General features: G+C 44.6%; 1 protein-coding gene across 1 annotated transcript; it reads left to right on the top strand.

The window, feature by feature from the left end:
• The first annotated feature begins 1,957 nt into the window (after positions 1 to 1,957).
• fam83a (family with sequence similarity 83 member A) lies at positions 1,958 to 16,850 on the top strand. Its single transcript, XM_080193523.1, has 4 exons — positions 1,958 to 2,473; positions 5,679 to 5,846; positions 13,146 to 13,270; positions 16,169 to 16,850. The coding sequence occupies exons 1-4, from the start codon at positions 1,958 to 1,960 to the stop codon at positions 16,848 to 16,850; spliced, it is 1,491 nt and encodes a 496-aa protein (XP_080049649.1).
• The last annotated feature ends 3,424 nt before the right edge of the window (positions 16,851 to 20,274 follow it).

The raw sequence follows: 20,274 nt of genomic DNA, 5'->3' as shown, positions 1-20,274 counted from the left end.
GCCGCAGTGTGTTTTGCAGAGATAAGAACAAAGAACAAAGAACAAAACAGCACGGAGCGTCATTGGCCAGCGGTGGGATCTCCCAATCCTTTCACTGTCAATGGCTTTTCCAATTTTCGTACTCTCCATCGTCAGGCAACCCACGCGGGGGTAGGAGGATGGAGTGTCATCGATGTGACAGGAAGATTCCACTGGCAGGAAAATTCCCCCATCATCAATTCAGTCTCCCCCCCCAAGACTCTTTAACATTTGACCTTGGAATTTCCAACTTCGTATCATCTCTTTCAAAAGGATCGCCTGTTTCTCCCACAGTCCAAAGATGTGCAAGTTAGGTGGATTGGCCATGCTAAATTGCCCCTTAGTGTCAGGGGGATTAGTGGGTAAAATACTTGAAGTTATAGGGATGAGGCCTGGGTAGGATTGTGATCGGTGCAGGCTCAATGGGCCGAATGACTTCTTCTTGCACTGTAGGGATTTTGTGATTCAGAGTGAATAGGTCCATCAGCTGTGAGTAGATCAGTTTTGAATTATTCAAAACTACTTTAGCAAAAATGTCTGGCTATGTTTGGTTGGTTCTATTGGTATTTCCTTAGGAAACAAAATATATATCTACTCAACAGCGTTGAAAAATGTGCCTGTCAGTGCACTTTTATAGGTCTTATGATGAGTGCAATTAATAGACATGTTCATGGTCATTACTTCATCCTAGGGGGTAGGTGTTGGCAGTTTGGGTGGGGTTTGCTTCCATAGTACAATGTTTTTTAAACGAGTGCAGAAACTCGATTTGCACTGAAGAGAACCTGTAAATTGTAATATAACTTCTCTCTCTTTCTAACTTTCTAATCCCTCACCACAGACCCTCTGACAGAGCGGCACTCCCTCAGCACTGACCTTCTGATAATGCGGCACTCCCTCAGTACTGATCTTCTGACAGTGCAGCACTCCCTCAGTACTGACCCTCTGACAGTGCGGCACTCCCTCAGCACTGACCCTCTGACAGTGCGGCACTCCCTCAGTACTGACCCTCTGACAGTGCGGCACTCCCTCAGTACTGACCCTCTGACAGTGCAGCACTCCCTCAGTACTGACCCACTGACAGTGCGGCACTCTCTCAGTACTGACCCTCTGACAGTGTGGCACTCCCTCAGTACTGACCCTCTGACACTGCGGCACTCCTTCAGCACTGACCCTCTGACAGTGTGGCCTCCCTCAGCACTGACCCTCTGACAGTGCAGCATTCCCTCAGTACTGACCCTCTGACAGTGTGACACTCCCTCAGTACTGACCCTCTGACAGTGCGGTACTCCCTCAGTACTGACCCTCTGACAGTGCAGCACTCCCTCAGTACTGAACCTCTGACAGTGCGGCACTCCCTCAGCACTGACCCTCTGACAGTGCGGCACTCCCTCAGTACTGACCCTCTGACAGTGCGGCACTCCCTCAGCACTGACCCTCTGACAGTGCAGCACTCCCTCAGCACTGACCCTCTGACAGTGCAGCACTCCCTCAGTACTGACCCTCTGACAGTGCAGCACTCCCTCAGCACTGACCCTCTGACAGTGCAGCACTCCCTCAGTACTGACCCTCTGACAGTGCGGCACTCCTTCAGTCCTACACAGGTAGTAGCTGTGAGATCTGACTGCACAAGTATATCTAGAATTTCCCAAAGAAAAACACCAACGTTTGAAATGATTCACGAGTATTGAAAATACGCCTGAGGAAAGTAATAGAAGCTTTTCAATCTCATGAATTTACCTAATGTGACAGATACCCAGTGGTATCTTGAGCTTGTGATAATCCAGCTTCAGCATTGCCTAAAGGTTGGGCAGTATAATTCTCTTGTTTACACATAATTGCATGCCTTAACTCACTGACAGTCCTGTTGTATTAATGCAGTTGTAGCTGCAGCTGTCAGTGAGCTGTCCTGTTGCTGTGGAGCTGGTTGCAAGCATTAGTGATGAATGCTCAAAGTTACCGGAAAATTGGCTGGTATCAGCCCAAAAAGGTTGGCAAGATCAAGAAGCGGCTGGAAGCGATTAAAAATCCTTGGATCTCAACACCGGAGTTCAACCTGAGCCACAATGAGAGCGTTAGGCTGGCTACGGATGCTCTGTTGGATATGGGAATGGATGCTTATGACAAAATGTTGGCCCAGGAGGGGGAGGTGGGCTTCTTATCCCCTTCCGAAATACAATACATTGTCAGTAGCCCCAAGGAGCCCCTCCAACTTGAGGAACCAGCTTTAGCAGGAGCACAAAGCAAAGCTGGGGCGTCAGATGATTCTTCAGACCTGACTGGCACTTACCTGCCACTGATTTCAGACAGCAATGGGCCAATGTTGGAGCAAGGGTGGCCAACGGCAGACAAAAAATATCACCTGAATGGCCCTTCAACCATCAAAGTTTATTTTCAGACTGAAAGGTCACAAAGCATCAAAGACATTTTACGTTTTTACATCAGTCAAGCTCTCGAGGTAATTCCATTGCTACCGGTTCAATTTAGTAATGTTTGTTTTGTTTGTGAGTCAGTAATGGCCCAGAATTTGTCAGTGATGTTACAAATGAATGAAATTGTCGCACCGCTGCTGTTGTGTAAAAAAAATCCAGCAATTTGTGATGAGAAAGAGTTATTCTGTGAGTTGCGAATAGTTACAAATGGTTGGTGATTTGCGTTGCTTCACAGTTATTCTGGTCTATAAGAGGTCATCACTGCAACTTTCTTGTGATTGTCATGAAGTTGGGATATTTGTGCGTTAATTCCTCACTAAACCCACCACTGAAAGTTAAGGCTGGGACTTAACAGCACAAGGACCATCTCAATGTGAAGATTTATATTCCTGCAATGCCACTCAACCTCTCTGGCACAGAAAGGGAAGAGTTAAAATTCTGGAATTTTATTCCTACCCAAGAAGTTTTTAAAAATAATCTTACTTCTGTGGGTGGCACAGTGGTTAGCGCTGCTGCCTCACAGCATCAGGGGCCCGGGTTTGATTCCTGGCTTGGGTCACTGTCTGTGTGGAGTTTGCATGTTCTCTCCATGTCTGCATGAGTTTCCTCGGGTGCTCTGGTTTCCTCCTACAGTCCAAAGATGTGCTGAATAGGTGGATTGGCCATGGTAAATTGGCCATTAGTGTCAGGGGGACTAGCTAGGTTAAATGCATGACATTATGGGGATAGGGCCTGGGTGGGACTATGATCAGTGCAGACTCGGTGGGCTGAATGGCCTCCTTCTGCACTGTAGGGATTCTATGATTCTTTTTTTCTTGTTCTCTCTCTCTGTCTCGCTCTGTTTCTCTCTCGTTCTCTTTCTTTCTCCCTCTCTCAATCCAATCTCTCTTCCCTGTAGTTAATTTCTCTTTCTGATTTGACTCAAACTCACCTCATTTCTTTCTCCATTCTCTCCCTGCTTCTTTCTCAATCTCATTGTGTAAGGAAACTGTTGGTTCTCTCGCTCGCTGGGGCTCTGGGTGCCCTGTTGCCCCTCACTGTACTGCTACCAGCTCACACACCCAGCAATTACAAGATATAAATTTTAGAGCTAACGGGAGCAGGAACCATTGACCAGATGTCCAACGCCAGCAAAATTGTCAAGTGAGGATACTCAGTGTGATTTACTCACATTCAGAGTTACTAAAATAGCGTTTATCCAAAATGGTCAAATTCAAATCGATGTATTCCAAATTCTGGTCACTCCATGCCCCTCCACTAGAAACTGTTCCCTAACTAAAGTATTAAACAGAGATTAATACAAACCTGGGCTCTTCCATCTAGTCCTGTTAGAATTTTATAGTTTTCTATGAGATTACCCCCCTCATACTTCTAAACTCCAGCGAATATAATCCTAACCAATTTAATCGTTCCTCATACATCAGTCTCGCTATCCCAGGAATCAGTCTAGTAAACCTTCTCTGCAATCCCTCTATAACAAAAACATCATTCCTTAGTTAAGGAGACCAAAACTGCACACAATATTCCAGGTATGGCCTCATCAAGGCCCTGTATAATTGCAGCAAGATATCCCTACTTGAATCCCCTCGCTATGAAGGCCAATATACCATTTGTCTTTTTTACCGCTGTACCTGCACGCTTACCTTCAATCATTGGTGTACAAGGACACCCAGGTCTCATTCCCTTCTCCAAATTTATAGCCATTCAGATAATAATCTGCCTTCCTGTTTTTGCTACCAAAGTGGATTTTCCAAATTAAACTGCATTTGCCATGCATAGGCCCAATCACTCAACTTGTCCGAATCACACTGAAACATCTCTGCATCCTCCTCACAGCTCACCCTCCCACCAGCTTTGTGACGAGAAGGTGTTAAAATTTGATATGTATTTATTTAGCAAATGCTATGTCCCAACACCAAGCAGTTTCTTCTGGTTCTGTTGCGTTGAGTGTGGATTGGCGTCCACTGAGTTCTATGATGTGGTACAGAGTTTGGTCCCTCCCACAGGCACATAGCAGGTTGGACTAATGCCCCATCTATGGATGTTGGCCAAGCACTGGCTGTGACCACTCCTGAACCTGTTGAGGAGGGGCTACTCTTTCCTTGGAAAGTTGAAACCAGGCAGCTGTTGAGTTGGATTTGAGACTAGGTCCTTGTTGCTCGTGTCCAGTGATTCCCTTCATTTGTCAAATGGAGTTTGAGTTGGAGTGAATTGAGGATTTGCTAGAGGGGTTCAAAATCAGGAGTGGTCTAAGACAGAGTAGATCAGGAGGAACTTTCCACTGACACAGAGATTGAGAACCAGAGGATGCTGATTTACGGTGATTGACAAAAGAAGCAACACGGGGATCGCAGTGTTTTCGCAGTGAAGTGATTTGGATGTGGAATGCATGGCCAGAGAGTGTGGTAGAGGCAGATCCCACTGTGGCTTTCAAAAGTAATTGGAACCACTCCTGAAGACAAAATATTTGTAGGATTGCGGGGAAGGGTCAGGGGACGTGAGTGGCTCAGTTACTCTCACGCCGAGAGTTAGCACAACCTACTACCATACTATAGCTAGTGATGTTTGGAGTAAGTTATTGTTAGATGGAGGTTATGAGTCTTAATGTTAACAGACAGTCCAGTCCTTATCATGATTTCCTCATCTCCCCCTCTGGTTCCTTTGCAGTTACCTTATATTTGTGTCTACACGCTACTGACCTTTCTGCTATCAGGAGCACTTTCTCTCTCACTCTACCAAAACCCATCATAGTTCTGAACCCCTCTATTAAATCTTCTCAAATCCTTCTTTGCTTTAAGGAGAACAACCCCAGGACAGCACAGTGGCACTGTTGCCTCACAACACCAGGGACCCAGGTTCAATTCCGGGCTTGGGTCAATATCTGTGTGGAGTCTGCATGTTCTCCCCATGTCTGCTCAGGTTTCCTCTGGGTGCGCCAGTTTCCTCCCACAGTCCAAAGATGGTGCAGGTTAGATTGGCCATGATAAATTGCCCCTTAGTGTTCGAAGACGTTGATTGGCCATGCAGAATGACCATGCCCTTAGTGTCAGGGGATTAGCAGGGTAAATACATGGAGTTACAGGGATAGGACCTGGGTGGGATTGTTGCCAGTGCAGACTCAATGGGCCAAATGGCTTCCTTCTGCACAGTAGGGATTGTATGATTCTCTGGCCTCTCCACGTAAGTGTGTAAGTTGCAAATTTGATTCTAACCTTCTCTCTCTCCCACCAGCTGATAGCGATTGTGATGGATGTATTCACTGACATTGACATCTTCTGTGATGTCCTTGATGCTGCCAGCAAACGCAATGTCCCAGTCTACCTGCTACTGGATCAACAATCTTCACGATACTTCATCGAAATGTGTGAGAAACTCCAGATAACGAGGAGCCACTTGATAGTAAGTGTTTGGCCAGCTTTATATTCAAAAATAACACAATCCAGTTTGTATGTGGCATAATCCATGTCCAGATGTCTACACTCAACCCCACAAACTCCAGGCCTAGCACAGAAAATAAGTGTGCTCATGTGATGCTGGATTTTGTAGCTTTGCAACACCTGCTGAAAACCGGTCCTTTGGAATATAACTGAGGCTTCCCAGCCCACCTTGAGAGACACAACCTGGTCAAGGCATGGGGGAGTGGCCAGGTTTTATGAAGCTGGATCTGGTTAAGAACAGGTTAAAAAAAGTGACAGACTCAAATCTCAGAGTAGCAAAGATTCAGGGGAAATTTAATACAGATATTAAACACTATTAAGGCTTTTGATAGGGTAAAGACAGTGAGAAAATGTCTCAGAGAGGTTGCAGAACATTCTGACGGGGGTGGGGGAGTGGTGGGGTGGGGGGTAAGGAGGATGGTGGGGTTGAACAGTCAGTTGTGGTGGTATCATTGGTGCAAACAACATAGATTAAAAAAGAGATGAGGTCCTAAAGCAGACTATAGGGAACTGGGAAACAAGTTGAAATGTAGGACCTCAAAAGCAATTATCTCAGGATTACTACCAGCAGCTCTTGTTAGTCAGAGTAGAACATATAAGAAGCAAGAATAGGCCGTCTGGCCCCTTGAGCCTACACTGCCATTCAATAAAATCATTGCTGATCTTTTCATGGACTCAGCTCCACTTACACACTCGCTCACCATAACGCTTGATTCTTTTACTGTCACAAGTAAGGAGGCCAAAACTGTACATAGTACACCAGGTGTGGCCACACCAGCACCTTATACAGCTGCAACATAATCTTGCTGTTTTTAAACTCCATCCCTCTCGCAATGAAGAACAAATTCCATTTGCCTTCTTAATTACCTGTTGCACCTGTAAATCAACTTCTTGAGATTCCTGCATACCCAGGTCCCTCTGCACAGCAGCATGTTGTAATTTTTTACCATTTAAATAATAGTCCATTTTGCTGTTATTCCTACCAAAATGGATGACCTCATATTTATCAACATTGTACTCCATCTGCCAGACCCTCGCCCACTCACTTAGACCACCTATATCACTTTGTAGGCTTTCAGCATCCTCTGCACACTTTGCTCTCATCTGCCACTCATCTTAGTGTCATCTGCAAATTTTGACACACTACACTTGGTCCCCAACTCCAAATCATCGATGTAAATCATTAAAAATTGCAGTTCCAGCACTGATCCCTGAGGTACACCACTAGTCACTGATCGCTAACCAGAAAAATACCCATTTACACCCAGTCTTTACTTTCTGTTAGTTAACCAATCCTCTATCCATGCTAATACATTGCCTGTAACACTGTGCACCTTTATCTTATGTAGCAGTCTTTGGTGAGGCATCTTGTTAAACGCCTTCTGCAAATCCAGATACACCACATCCACAGATTCCCCACTATCCACTGCACATGTAATGTTCCCAAAGAATTCCACCAAATTAGTCAAACATGACCTGCCCTTCATGAGCCCATACTGCATCTTACCAATGGGACAATTTATATCCAGATGTCTCGCTATTTCTTCCTTGATGATAGTTTCAAGTATTTTCCCTACTACAGAAGTTAAGCCAGCTGGTCTATAGTTAGTTACCTGCCTTTTGTCTACCTCCTTTTTTAAACAGTGGCATCACATTTGCTGTTTTCAATCTGCGGAAACCACCCCAGAGCCCAGCAAATTTTGGTAAATTACCACTAGTACATTTGCTATTTCTCCTGCCATCTCTTTTAGTACCCTGGGGTGCATTCCATTAGGACCAGGAGGCTTGTCTACCTTTAGTCCCCATTAGCTTGCTCAACACTACCTCTTTCATGATAATGATAGTTTCTAGGCTCTCACCTGCCATAGCCTTCCTGTCATCAGTTTTTGGTATGTTATTTGAGTCTTCCACTGTGAAAACCGGCACAAAATACCCGTTCAATGCCTCAGTCATTTTCTCATTTCCAGTTACTACATGCCTCCTCTCATCCTCTAAGGGACCAATGTTTACTTTAACCACTCTTTTTCATTTTATATATTTGTAGAAACTTTTGCTACCTGTTTTTATATTCTGAGCTAGTTTACTCTCATAATCCATCTTACTTTTCTTTATAGCTTTTCTCGTGGCTTTCTGTTGACTTTTAAAGATTTCTCAATCCTCTCGTTTCCCATTAATCTTTGCTACTTTGTATGCCTTTTCTTTCAATTTGATATCCTCCTTTATTTCCTTAGATATCCATGGCTGATTATCTCTTTTCCTACAGTCCTTATCACTGGTATACACTTTTGCTGAGTACTGTGAAAGATCACTTCGAAAGTCCTCCACTGTTCCTCAGTTGTCCCACCATAAAGTTTTTGCTCCCAGTCTACATTAGCCAACTCCTCCCTCATCCCTTTGTAGTCTCCTTTGTTTAAGCAGGATACATAGGATGAATACATGGCTGAAAAGATGGTGTGAGGGGCAAGGGTTTCAGATTCAATAGCAACAATAGGAAGGCAGATTATTATTTGAATGAGTGTAAATTGAGAGAGGTGGATATTCAGCGAGACCTTGGTGTCCTCGTGCATCAGTCACTGAAAGTAAGTATGCAGGTACAGCAGGCAGTAAAGAAGGCAAATGATATGTTGCCCTTCATAGTGAGAGGATTTGAGTATAGAGATAGTGATGTTTTGCTGCAATTGTACAGAGTGTTGGTGAGGCCACACCTGGAATATTGGTGTTGGTGTGACCCAAGCCAGAAACTCCAAGGTGTTTTATGAAGTCAGTCTGAACTACAAGTTTTTTTGATTTTGGCACAAGGTGTTCCACTCCAGGTGTCCCACTAGAAAGCTTTTACCAAACAAAATTAATTTAAGGACACAGTTAAACTATAATAAGAAAATTAGCATAACTTCTACCAATTACAAGAGAACAATCATAATATTGTATGAACCTTACTAGCTAACTATACTGTTCCAAATCAAACAACCCCATAAACATAGACCCCATCCCAGCCTAGCACAGAAAACAAGTACACTCAGGTGATGCTGAACTTTGTAGGTTTGCAATACCTGAATTGGTCCTTTGGATTACAATTGAGCTTTCCCAGCCCATCTTGAGAGACACGGAGACACTACTTGGCCCTAGCTTCTAGCTGCATCTCACAGACAGCAGAATTTTCACTCGAGAGAGAGAGAAAGAGACCATTGTTTTTAGTCTGCAGTCCAAACAGTTTCTAACCAAAATGAATCTTAAACCTGAAATTTACTGTTAAAGGAACTGTCCATGCACCTATCACCAAACCGCCAATCATTCACAAATCAAACCCCAGGCTGCAATCATAAAAGATTCCAGGACACTGCATGAGTCCAAATAGGAAATTGCTTCAATTATCCTGCTTCAATAAAATAAAACCATAAAAGATACTGGTTACAGACAACACGGCATCAAAACAAAAATGACAGACCTGCTTGAAAAAACCCTGCGAAAAGATCTTAAGAGATCACAGAATCCTACAGTGCAAAAAGAGGCCATCCGGCCCATCAAGGCAGCACCGACAATAATCCCACCTAGGCTGTATTCCTGTAACCCCACACATTTACCCTACCAATCCCCCCCCACCCCGGCACTGGGAGGCAATTTAGCATGACCAATCCACCGAAGTTGCACATAAGAAATAGGAGCAGGAGTAGGCCATCTAGCCCTTCGAGCCTGCCCCGCCATTCAATAAGATCATGGCTGATCTGTCATGGCTCAGTTCCACTTTCCCGCCCTCTCCCCATAACCCTTAATCCCCTCTCTTATCAAAAACCCATCAACCCGCGTCTTAAAAATATTTAGCGAGGTAGCCTACACCACTTCAACGGGCAGAGAATTCCAGAGATTCACCACCCTTTGAGTGAAGAAGTTCCTCCTCAACTCCGTTCTAAACCGCCCCCCTTTTATCTTGAGGCTGTGCCCCCTAGTCCTACTGTCTTTTTTGAGCGGGAAGAGTATCTCCACCTCTATCCTATCCATCCCATTCATCATCTTATATGTCTCAATGAGATCTCCCCTCATTCTTCTAAACTCTAATGAGTACAAGCCCAGTTTATTCAGCCTCTCCTCATAGCTCAACCCCGTCAACTCCAGTATCAGCCTAGTAAACCTCCTCTGCACTCCCTCCAAGGCCAAAATATCTTTGCGCAGGTGCGGTGCCCAAAACTGCACACAGTACTCCAGCTGCAGCCTCACCAATGCCCTATACAGCTGCAGCAAGACCTCCCTACTTTTATATTCAATCCCCCTCGCTATGAAGGCCAGCATCCCATTCGCCTTCCTGACCACCTGCTGCACCTGCAAGCTGGGTTTTTGCGACTCATGCACAAGGACCCCGAGGTCCCTCTGCACCGTCGCCTGCTGCAGTTTTTCGCCACGTAAGTAATAGTCCTTCCTACCATTCTTCCTACCAAAGTGGACCACCTCACACTTGCCAACATTAAATTCCATTTGCCATTTCCTGGCCCATTCGCCCAGCCTATCTAGATCCTTCTGCAGACTCTCCACACCCTCCGCACAATTTGCCGTTCCCCCTATCTTGGTGTCATCAGCAAATTTCGACACCCTACACTCGGTTCCCTCCTCCAGATCATCTATATAAATGGTAAAAAGCTGAGGCCCCAGCACCGACCCCTGGGGCACTCCACTAGTCACCATCCGCCAATCCGAATAGCACCCGTTGACCCCCACTCTCTGCCTCCTATTTGACAACCAATCCTCTATCCACGCTAACACCCTACCCCCAACTCCATGTCCCTCGACCTTCTGCAATAACCTCTTGTGAGGTACTTTGTTAAACGCCTTCTGAAAATCTAGAAAGACCACATCCACCGGCTCTCCTCTATCCACCGCCCTAGACACATCCTCATAGAGCTCCAGTAAATTTGTCAGACACGACTTCCCTTTAATGAAACCGTGCTGCGTCTGCTCTATCAAGCAATTCCCTTCAAGATGCCTCGCAATTTCCTCCTTAATGACAGATTCTAACATTTTACCCACCACAGACGTTAAACTAACTGGCCTATAATTCCCCGCCTTTTGCCTGGCACCCTTCTTAAACAACGGCGTAACATTAGCCGTTTTCCAATCATCCGGCACTTCCCAGAATCCAGCGACGTCTGGAAAATAACCACCAAGGCATCCACTATCACCTCCGCCATTTCTTTCAGAACCCTCGGATGCATTCCATCCGGTCCTGGGGACTTGTCCACTATCAGCCCCTCCAGTCTGTCGAGCACCGCCTCTCTAGTAACGGTAATGTCATTAAGACCCTCCAGTCCTACCACCTTTCCATCCCTAACACCCGGCAAATTATTCACGTCCTCCTCCGTGAAGACAGAAACAAAAAAGTTATTCAATACCTTAGCCATATCCTCATCCCCTACCACTAGGTCCCCTTTCTCATCCTCTAAAGGACCAACATTCACCCTAGCCAGCCTCTTCCTTTTTATATATTTATAAAAACTCTTGCTATCCTTTTTTATATTAAGCGCTAGCCCAGCTTCATAGTTTCTCTTTCGGACTGTGGGAGGAAACCGGAGCACCTGGAGTAAACCCACGCTGACACGAGGAGAACGTGCAGACTCCACATAGACAGTGACCCAAACCAGGAATTGAATCCAGGTTCTTGTGCTGTGAGGCAGCAGTGCTGAGAAACATGATTAAAATACCTTTGGTAAAGGCACAGTAGTGTGACGGTGTTCTTATCTGAGGAAGGATGTTCTCGCTATAGATGGAGTGTGGCGAAGATTTACCAGACTGATTCCTGGGATGGCAGGTCTGTCATATGAGGAGAGATGAAGTCGTTTAGGATTATATTCACTGGAGTTTAGAAGAGTGAGAGGGGATCTCATAGAAACTCATAAAATTCTAACAGAGTAGATTCAGATAGACTGTTCCCAATGGTGGGGGAATCCAGAAGTAGGAATCATAGTTTGAAGATAAGGGATAAACATTTTAGAACTGAGGTGAAGAGAAATTTCTTCACCCAGAGAGTAGTGAATGTGTGGAATTCACTTCCACAGAATGTAGTTGAGGCCAAAATGTTGTGTGATTTTAAGAAGAAATTCGATACAGCTCTAGAGGCTAAAAAGGATCAAGGTATTGTGGGGAAATAGGTGGGATCAGGATATTGAATTTGATGATCAGCCATGATCAAAATCAATGGCGGAGCAGGCTTGGAGGGCCGAATGGCCTCCTTCTGCATCTAGTTTCTATGTGTGTTTCTATGTAAATTATTCCAATTGATTGGAGGGTCAGTAGCCTCAATATTTTGCACTGGCAGTAATAAATAATCTTCCCTGTTGTGAGAATGCAGACTAATTGCAAAAATTTGCATTTATATAGCAGCTTTAATATGATAAACCATCTCAAGGTGCTTCACCCAGAAGAATTACCAGACAATATCTGAAGTTGAACTGCATAAGGAGAGATCAGGACAGGTGAACGAAAGCTTGTTCAAATGGATAGGTTTTAAGGAAGAAAGAAGAAGTGACGGACGGATGTCAGGCTTCAGAAAGCTGAAGGAACTGTTGGTGGAGTGATTATACTCAGGATATTTTTTAATCCAGTCATGGGTTCTCAGCATTCCAGGCTAAGCCTGCATTAATTACCCATCTCAATTTGCTCCAAAGACGGTCGTGGTGAGCCAGTGTAGGTACATCCACAGTGCAGTTAGGAGGGAGTTCCATGATTTTGACTCAGTGACAGTGATGGATGCTCAATGAGCCAGAACTAGAGTGCAGAATTCGGGTGGCACGGTGGCAGTAGTTAACATTGCTGCCTCACAGTGTCAGGAACCCAAGTTCACTGGGTCACTGTCTGTACAGAGTCTGCACGAACTCCTCATGTCTGCGTGGGTTTCCTCTGGGTGCTCCAGTTTCCTCGCACACTTCAAATTTGTGCAGGTTAGGCGGATTGACCATGGTAAAAATTGCCCCTTAGTGTTGGGGGATTGGCAAGGTAAATACATAGGATTACAGGGATAGGGCCTGGGCGTGATGGGGTGAATAACCTCCTTCTGCGCTGTAGGGATTCTATGATATCACAGACGGTTGTGGGATCGGAGGAGGCATAGGCCGCTCATATTAAAAACTGACAAGTAATGGATGGGTGTCATGAGGTAACCGCAATTGCCATATTCACACACTGCCTCAGTATAGAGTAGACATTGTGTCATTCAAATATAAACTTTGATATTGCATTCCCTCAATAATTTCCTCCCTCCTTGCTTATACTTCTGCAGAACATAGAAATCCGCCACGTGTCTGGTGACCTCTACTGCTCAAAGTCAGGAAAGAAATTTGTGGGCCAGGTTCATGAGAAGTTTATCATCATCGACTGCCTGTATGTGTTAGCGGGATCTTACAGGTGAGTGCAATGTAATTCGGCCAAAGCACATCATCGTGTTTCTAGTACAGTACAATTAGCAAAAGGGGCTTGGGGTTAGTGATGCCAACCTCCCCAGGGACGCCCAGGAATGAAAGACTTAGAATCACAGAATCCCTACAGAGCAGAAAGAGACCATTCAGCCCATTGAGTCTACACTGGCTCTCTGACAAAAGATCTTACCCCTAGCCTATCCCCGTAACTCTACAGATTTATCCCACTAAATTCCCTAACCTATACGTCTTTGGACACTAAAGGGCAATTTAAAATGGCCAATCCACCAAACGTGCACATCTTTGGACTATGGGTGGAAACCGGAGCACCTGGAGGAAAGTCATACTGTAACCTCCTTCAGTTCTGCAACTCTCCAACATCTCCGATCTCATGAGGAATGCTCCCAAACTTCATTCTGCGAAAAGCTAGGAGACAAATTCTCAAAGCATTAAACAAAACTCTATTGATTTCTGATCACCTTTAGGAACACTTGTCTATTTAATTATAAAAAGTTTAATTGGAGGGGAGGGATGGAGATGTTGTTGGATTTGAGAGTTAACAGTCAACCAAACAGATAATGAAGAGTATGTTCACTTCCTGCTTAGCCAATGAGAAGGCAGGTGATTTGTGGATGGATGAATCAGGTAACCAATGGTGGGAGCATAGGGTAACTGGAGGCATGAAGGTCATGTGGTGGGGCCTCCAGGAATGTGTCAAAACAGAGTTGGCAATGGATCAATTCATTGTTGAAGTATTGATTGGGTGGTTTCTATAAATGAGCCATATTCTCCAAATGCTGCTGATTCTTGGTGAGGAAGCATTGATTTCTGGCAGCACAGTGGTGCCAGGGACCTGGGTTTGATTCCAGCCTCAGGTCACTGTCTGTATGGAGTTTGACTTTCTCCTCATGTCTGCATGGATTTCCTCCGGGTGCTCCAGTTTCCTCCCACACTCCAAAGGTGTGCGAGTTAGGTGGACTGGCCACGCTAAATTGCCCTTAGTGTCGGGGGATTAGCACAGTATGTACGTGGGGTTATGGGGTTCAGGCCTAGGTGGGATTGTGGTCGGTACAGACTCAATGGGCTGAATGGCCTCATTCTGCACTGAAGGGATTCTATCAAATTCTATCATTTGCTGGTCCGTTTGTACTTCTGGTTTTGTTTCTCTAACTCTTACCAGTGACAATATTCCCTCTCCGAGATTTCTTGCTGTTGACTCAATGTCTACTAATTTCATATATCAACCACATAGAAAGAAAATGTTATTAAATTCCATTATAATAAAGAAAATCTCCTTTGCTTGGCAGCTTTTATTGGTATTTTTAAAAAAGGTGTTGATAACATTTTGCAGGAAATATTTGCAACGACAGGAGCTTGTCAAATTGAAATGAAATTGTCAACTAACTTTAAAAAAAATGAACGAGGAAAGAACGTTTCAATTTATTGAAGATGAAATTAAATTCCGATTCCTTCTCTAAGATTCTATCATTCCATTCTCATGTCATTTAAAGCTCAGAGTCTCTCCGGGAAAGGAAAGTGGGAATAATGCCACATGGAAAAGAGCCAGTTGGCGACTGGGAAACCAAGGTTTTCCTTGTCTCATGCTTATCAGTACACAGTAGGGGGTGGGAGTGGGGTGTGGAGGGGAGGGGTAGGGGTGGGGGTGAGGGGTGGTGGTTTAATCCAAATCTATTGCGAAATCATTCTGCTGGAATTTAAATATTTTGCTTAGTAGAGTCAGGCTAAAGGATATAAATATACTATAGTTTCTCATTGTCTGTACAATATTTATATAATGTATTCAATACAATGTCAAAACCTATAAAAAAAATTAGGAATGGTGACCAAATGTTTTATCAAAGAGGCAGGTTTATTCCCTTACAGGAGGAGTGAGGTGGAGCGTTAGAGAGGTGGAGAGGGAGAAAGATGGAGAGGATCATAGAATCCTACAGTACAAAAGGAGGCCATTCAGCCCATTGAGTCTGCACCCACCACAATCCCCCTCCCTCAGGCCCTATCCCTACAACCCCATGCATTTACCTTGCTGGTCTCCCTGACACTAGGGCAATTTAGCATGTCCATCTAACTTACACATCTTTGGGCTGTGGGAGGAAACCGGAGAACCTGGGGAAAACCCACGCAGACACGGGGAGAATGTGCAGACTCTGCTCAGACAGTGAGCCAAGCCAGGAATCAAACCCAGGTCCTTGGCGCTGTGAGGCAGCAGTGCTAACCACTGTGCCAAGATGGAGAAGTGGAGTGGTAGAGGGATGGAGAAGTGGAAAGGTAGAGAAATAGATGGATGGAGAGGTAGAGAGATGGAGATGTGGAGAGATGGAGGGGTGGGGAGATGGAAAGGCAAGAAGAGAGTCCTCTGGGGCTGATGCTGGAATGATGAATTGGATTTGCACAAGAGGCTCAAATTGGATGAATGCGGAGGTCCCGAACGGATTTGGGTATTTCTCCTTTGATGATAGTTGGTCAGGACTCTGGGAAGAATTCTCATATCCTTCAAAATTGTCTCCCTGACTCGGGTTAACATTCAAAGTGGCACCTCTAAAACTGAAGCAATCCCCCAGCCCAGCACTGGATATTTCAGCATAGATGTTGCCCTTAGCTCCTAGAGTGGGATTTGAACTCTCAACCTTCTGCTAACAGATTGACTGACAGAGTCACAGCTGACACCTGATGCTGCAAAAGATACTTTTGAATTCTGAACAAGTCATATCGGACTCGAAACATTAACTCTTTTTCTCCACAGATGCTTTTTCCAGCACCTTCTATTTTTATTAAAGAGACATTTGATTTTTTTGTGGCAAGAAATAGCAGCATTTTAATTTCAATTTGAGTCAAGATTTGATCTCGTTTTTCTCTTCTGTTTTTCCAGCTTTACTTGGTTGTCGGGTCAGGTGCACAGGAACTTCATCACTCTCTTTTCCGGACACATTGTGGAAAGTTTTGATGAGGAGTTCCGTCGACTCTTTTCTCAGTCAAAGCCGGTAAGCAACTTCAGCTCAGCGCAAGTGATGTCGCGCTCCGTCCCGAGAATCCTGTCGAAAAGCAGCCGTGAGCCAGCAATCAGGTGGCCAGAAAGTCGCAACACCCACTCAGAAACCTTCAGCAGCTTGTCCAGTTCCAGCGGGCCCACACTCAGCTCTCTTCACGTCGTCCAGGGCGAGGACCTTCGCAAGGACAGGCACAACAACTGGGCGGTCCCTCAGCAGAAGCTACTGTACACCCCACTCCTCCAGCAAAGGAACTACCCCTCCCTACGTACTGGCATTGGGAGATTATGCCCCAGTCCAGTCGACCGCCACCCCAATGAGGTACCCAAACCAGCCTTGAATTCCAAAGACATCAGCCTTCTCAGAGCCCAGAGGGAAGCTTCACCGAACACATTGCGACTGTTACCATTCAGGCAACATTATTTGCTGCCAGACACAAAACACTCAGTCAACCCAGATCAAACCCACATCGGAAAATATTCACTGGAATCCCCATACAGAATGAACAATCTGGTCAATTCCAAGCTCTTCAATAATAGATATCAAAGGTGTCTGAAGCACTGAAAATGATTATTTACATGCAACTGAAGAAATATGGGTTTGGATGTAACACAAGGACAATAATGAGGTTGTTTGAAAAGAGGCCAACAATCATTTCATTGAATTCTGAAGCTCTGGACTAACATTATTTTTAAGGGCACAAATCATGCATGACTTCATTTAATCAGAAAGTAAAACAGGCTCTTATCCCTGTGAATCCTTCTCTTTGTCCCTGTGTGCTTTTGGTTTCATCTCTCTCTCTATCTCTGGAGAGAGAGTCACAGAGTCTTAGAGGTTTACAGTACGAAAACAAGCCCTTCAGCCCAACTTGTCCATGCCGCTCTTTTTTTAAACCCCTAAGCTAATCCAACTGCCCGCATTTGGCCCATATCTCTCTATACCCATCGTAACCAAGTAACTGTCTAAATGCTTTTTAAAAGACAAAACTGTACCCGCCTCTACTACTACCTCTGGCAGCTTGTTCCAGGCACTCACCACCCTCTGTGTGAAAAAATTTCCCCTCTGGACACTTTTGTATCTCTCCCCTCTCACCTTAAATCTATGCCCTCTAGTTTTAGGCTCCCCTACCTTTGGGAAAAGATATTGACTCTCTAGCTGATCTGTGCCCCTCATTATTTTATAGACCACTACAAAATCACCCCTCAGCCTTCTACACTCCAGAGAAAAAAGTCCCAGTATCCAGCCTCTCCTTATAACTCGAACTATCAGGTCCCAATAGCATCCTAGTAAATCTTTTCTGCGTTCTTTCTAGTTTAATAATATTCTTTTATAACATGGTGACCAGAATTGTACACAGTATTCCAAGTGTGGCCTTACCAATGTCTTGTACAACTTCAACAAGACGTCCCAACTTTTGTATTCAATGTTCTGACCCATGAAACCAAACACACCGAATGCCTTCTTCACCACTCTGTCCCCCTATGGCTCCACTTTCAAGGAGCTATGAATATGTACCCCGAGATCGCTTTGTTCTGTAACTCTCCCCAATGCCTTGCCATTAACTGAGTAAGTCCTGCCCTGGTTCAATCTACCAAAATGCATCATCTCACACGTATTTAAATTAAACTCCATCTGCCATTCGTCAGCCTACTGGCCCAATTGATCAAGATCCTATTGCAGTCAGAGATAACTTTCTTCACTGTCCACTATGCCACCAATCTTGGTGTCATCTGCAAACTTACTAACCATGCCTCCTATATTATTATCCAAATCATTAATATAAATGACAAGTAACAGTAGGCCCAGCACTGATCACTGAGGCACACCACATGTCACAGGCCTCTAGCTTGAAAAACAATCCTCTACAACCACCCTCTGGCTTCTGTCTAGGAGCCAAGTTTGTATTCAATGATCTACCTCACCCTGGATCCTGTGAGATTTAACCTTATGCAACAATCTACCATGAGGTACCCTGTCAAAGGCCTTGCTAAAGTCCATGTAGACAACATCAACTGCACTGTCCTCATCTACCTTCTTGGTTATCCCTTCAAAAAACTCAATCAAATTTGTGAGACATGATTTTCCACTCACAAAGCCATGCTGACAGTCCCTAATCAGTCCTTGCATCTCTAAATGCCTGTAGACCTTGTCTCTCAAAATACCTTCCAACAACTTACCCACCATAGATGTGAGGCTCACTGGCCTGTAGTTCCCAGGCTTTTCATTGCAGCCTTTTTAAACAAAGACACAACATTTGCCACTCTCCAATCTCCAGTCACCTCATCGTGACTATCAATGAATCAAATATCTCTGCTAGGGGACCTGCAATTTCCTCCCTAGCCTCCCATAGTGTCCTGGGATACACTTCAACAGGTCCCAGGGATTTATCTACCTTGATGCGCTTTAAGATTTCCAGCACCTCTTTCTCTGTAATATGTACACTCCTCAAGACATCACTATTCATTTCCACAAGTTCCCTAACGTCCATACTTTTCTCCACAGTAAATACTGATGAGAAATATTCATTTAGGATCTCATCCATCTCTTGTGGATCTGCACAGATGACCCTGTTGATCCTTAAGAGGCCCTACTCGCTCCCTTGTTACTCTTTTGCCCTTTATGTATTTGTAAAGAGATTCTCCAAGACATAATCTTTGTTTCATTTATGGCATGTGGGCATTGCTGGCTAGACCAGCATTTATTTCCCATCCCTCGTTACTCTTTAGAAGGTGGTGGTGAGCTGCCTTCTTGAACCTCTGCAGTCCCTAGATACACCCACAGTGCTGTTCAGGAGGGAGTTTCAGGATTTTGACCCCGTGACAGTGATGAAATGGCAATATATTTCCAAGTCAGGATGATGTGACTTGGAGGGAAACCTCCAGATGGTGGTGTTCTCAGGTACCTGCTGTTTTTGTCCTTCTAGATGGTAATGGTCATGGGTTTGGAAGGTGCTGCCTACGGAACGTTGGTGAGTTGCTGCAGTGCATCTTGTAGATGGTACACATGTCTGCCACTGTGGATCAGTGGTGAAGGGTTTGCATGTTCGTGGAAGGGTTAGCAATCAAGCAGATCTGCTTTGTCCTGGATAGTGCTAAGCTTCTTGAGTGTTGTTCGAGCTGCACTCATCCAGAAAAGTGAAGAGTATTCCATCACACTCTGGCTTGTGCCTAATCGATGGTGAACAGGCTCTGGGGAAATCAGAAGGTGAATTACTCATCTCTGGATTCCTAGCCTTTGACCTGCTCTGGCAGCCACAGTATTTATATGGCTAGGTCCAATTCAGTTTCTGGTCAATGATAACCCCCAGGCTGTTGATAGTGGAGGATTCAGTGATGGTAATACCATTGAATTTGTTTATTTTCAATGCTAGTGATGCACGGTTTTGGGCAGTCAATTTCCCAATGTGTTCCTGCTTGTGAAACTCCGCTCCCAAGAGTAGTAGAGGTGGAAATTGACCCCAGAATGCCAATCTTGGCTTAGTGGCAACACTCTCAGCTCTACCAGAAAGTCAAAAGTTCCAGCTCCACCTAGGGATGTGAGCACATATTCCCAGAAGCACCGCACTGTCAGGAGAAATGAAACATTGAACCTTATCTATTCACCCAGGTGGATGTTCAAGATGCCATAGCATTACATGGCGAAGACCAAAGGAATTAGCCCCAATGTTCTGGTCAATATTCATCACCAATACATACTATCTAGTCAGCATCACATTGCATATTGTACTGTGTTTCCTACATTACAACAGTGGCCACATTTCAAAAGTATTTAATTGTCTGTATAGTGCTTTGCGGTGAAATAAATTAAAGTTTGGCCTTTCTCTTTATCCATTACACTTCATTTGTGTATTGTGATTTTTTTTTCTCCCCATTGTTTTCTTGATCTGTCCATGTCTATGATTTATTAATTCCACTCTGGCCCTACTGATAGCCGCAATTCTTTCTCTTTCGATCCTTGTCTCTGCCTATGATTTCTGCTTCAGTTTGTG

Source organism: Carcharhinus amblyrhynchos, chromosome 8 (assembly GCF_965287045.1).
Source record: "Carcharhinus amblyrhynchos chromosome 8, sCarAmb.v2.hapA, whole genome shotgun sequence".
NCBI lineage: Eukaryota > Metazoa > Chordata > Chondrichthyes > Carcharhiniformes > Carcharhinidae > Carcharhinus > Carcharhinus amblyrhynchos.
The sequence above is the reverse complement of the archived record's forward strand: the minus strand, read 5'-3'. Positions and strand labels throughout refer to the sequence as shown.

What these genes read in the sequence shown, in the direction of transcription:
- fam83a (XM_080193523.1), top strand. Translation starts at nt 1,958, where the DNA reads ATGAATGCTCAAAGTTACCGGAAAATTGGCTGGTATCAGCCCAAAAAG. An exon ending in ACATCAGTCAAGCTCTCGAG is followed by an intron (nt 2,474 to 5,678) that starts GTAATTCCATTG and finishes CTCTCCCACCAG; the next exon opens with CTGATAGCGATTGTGATGGA. An exon ending in GTGTTAGCGGGATCTTACAG is followed by an intron (nt 13,271 to 16,168) that starts GTGAGTGCAATG and finishes CTGTTTTTCCAG; the next exon opens with CTTTACTTGGTTGTCGGGTC.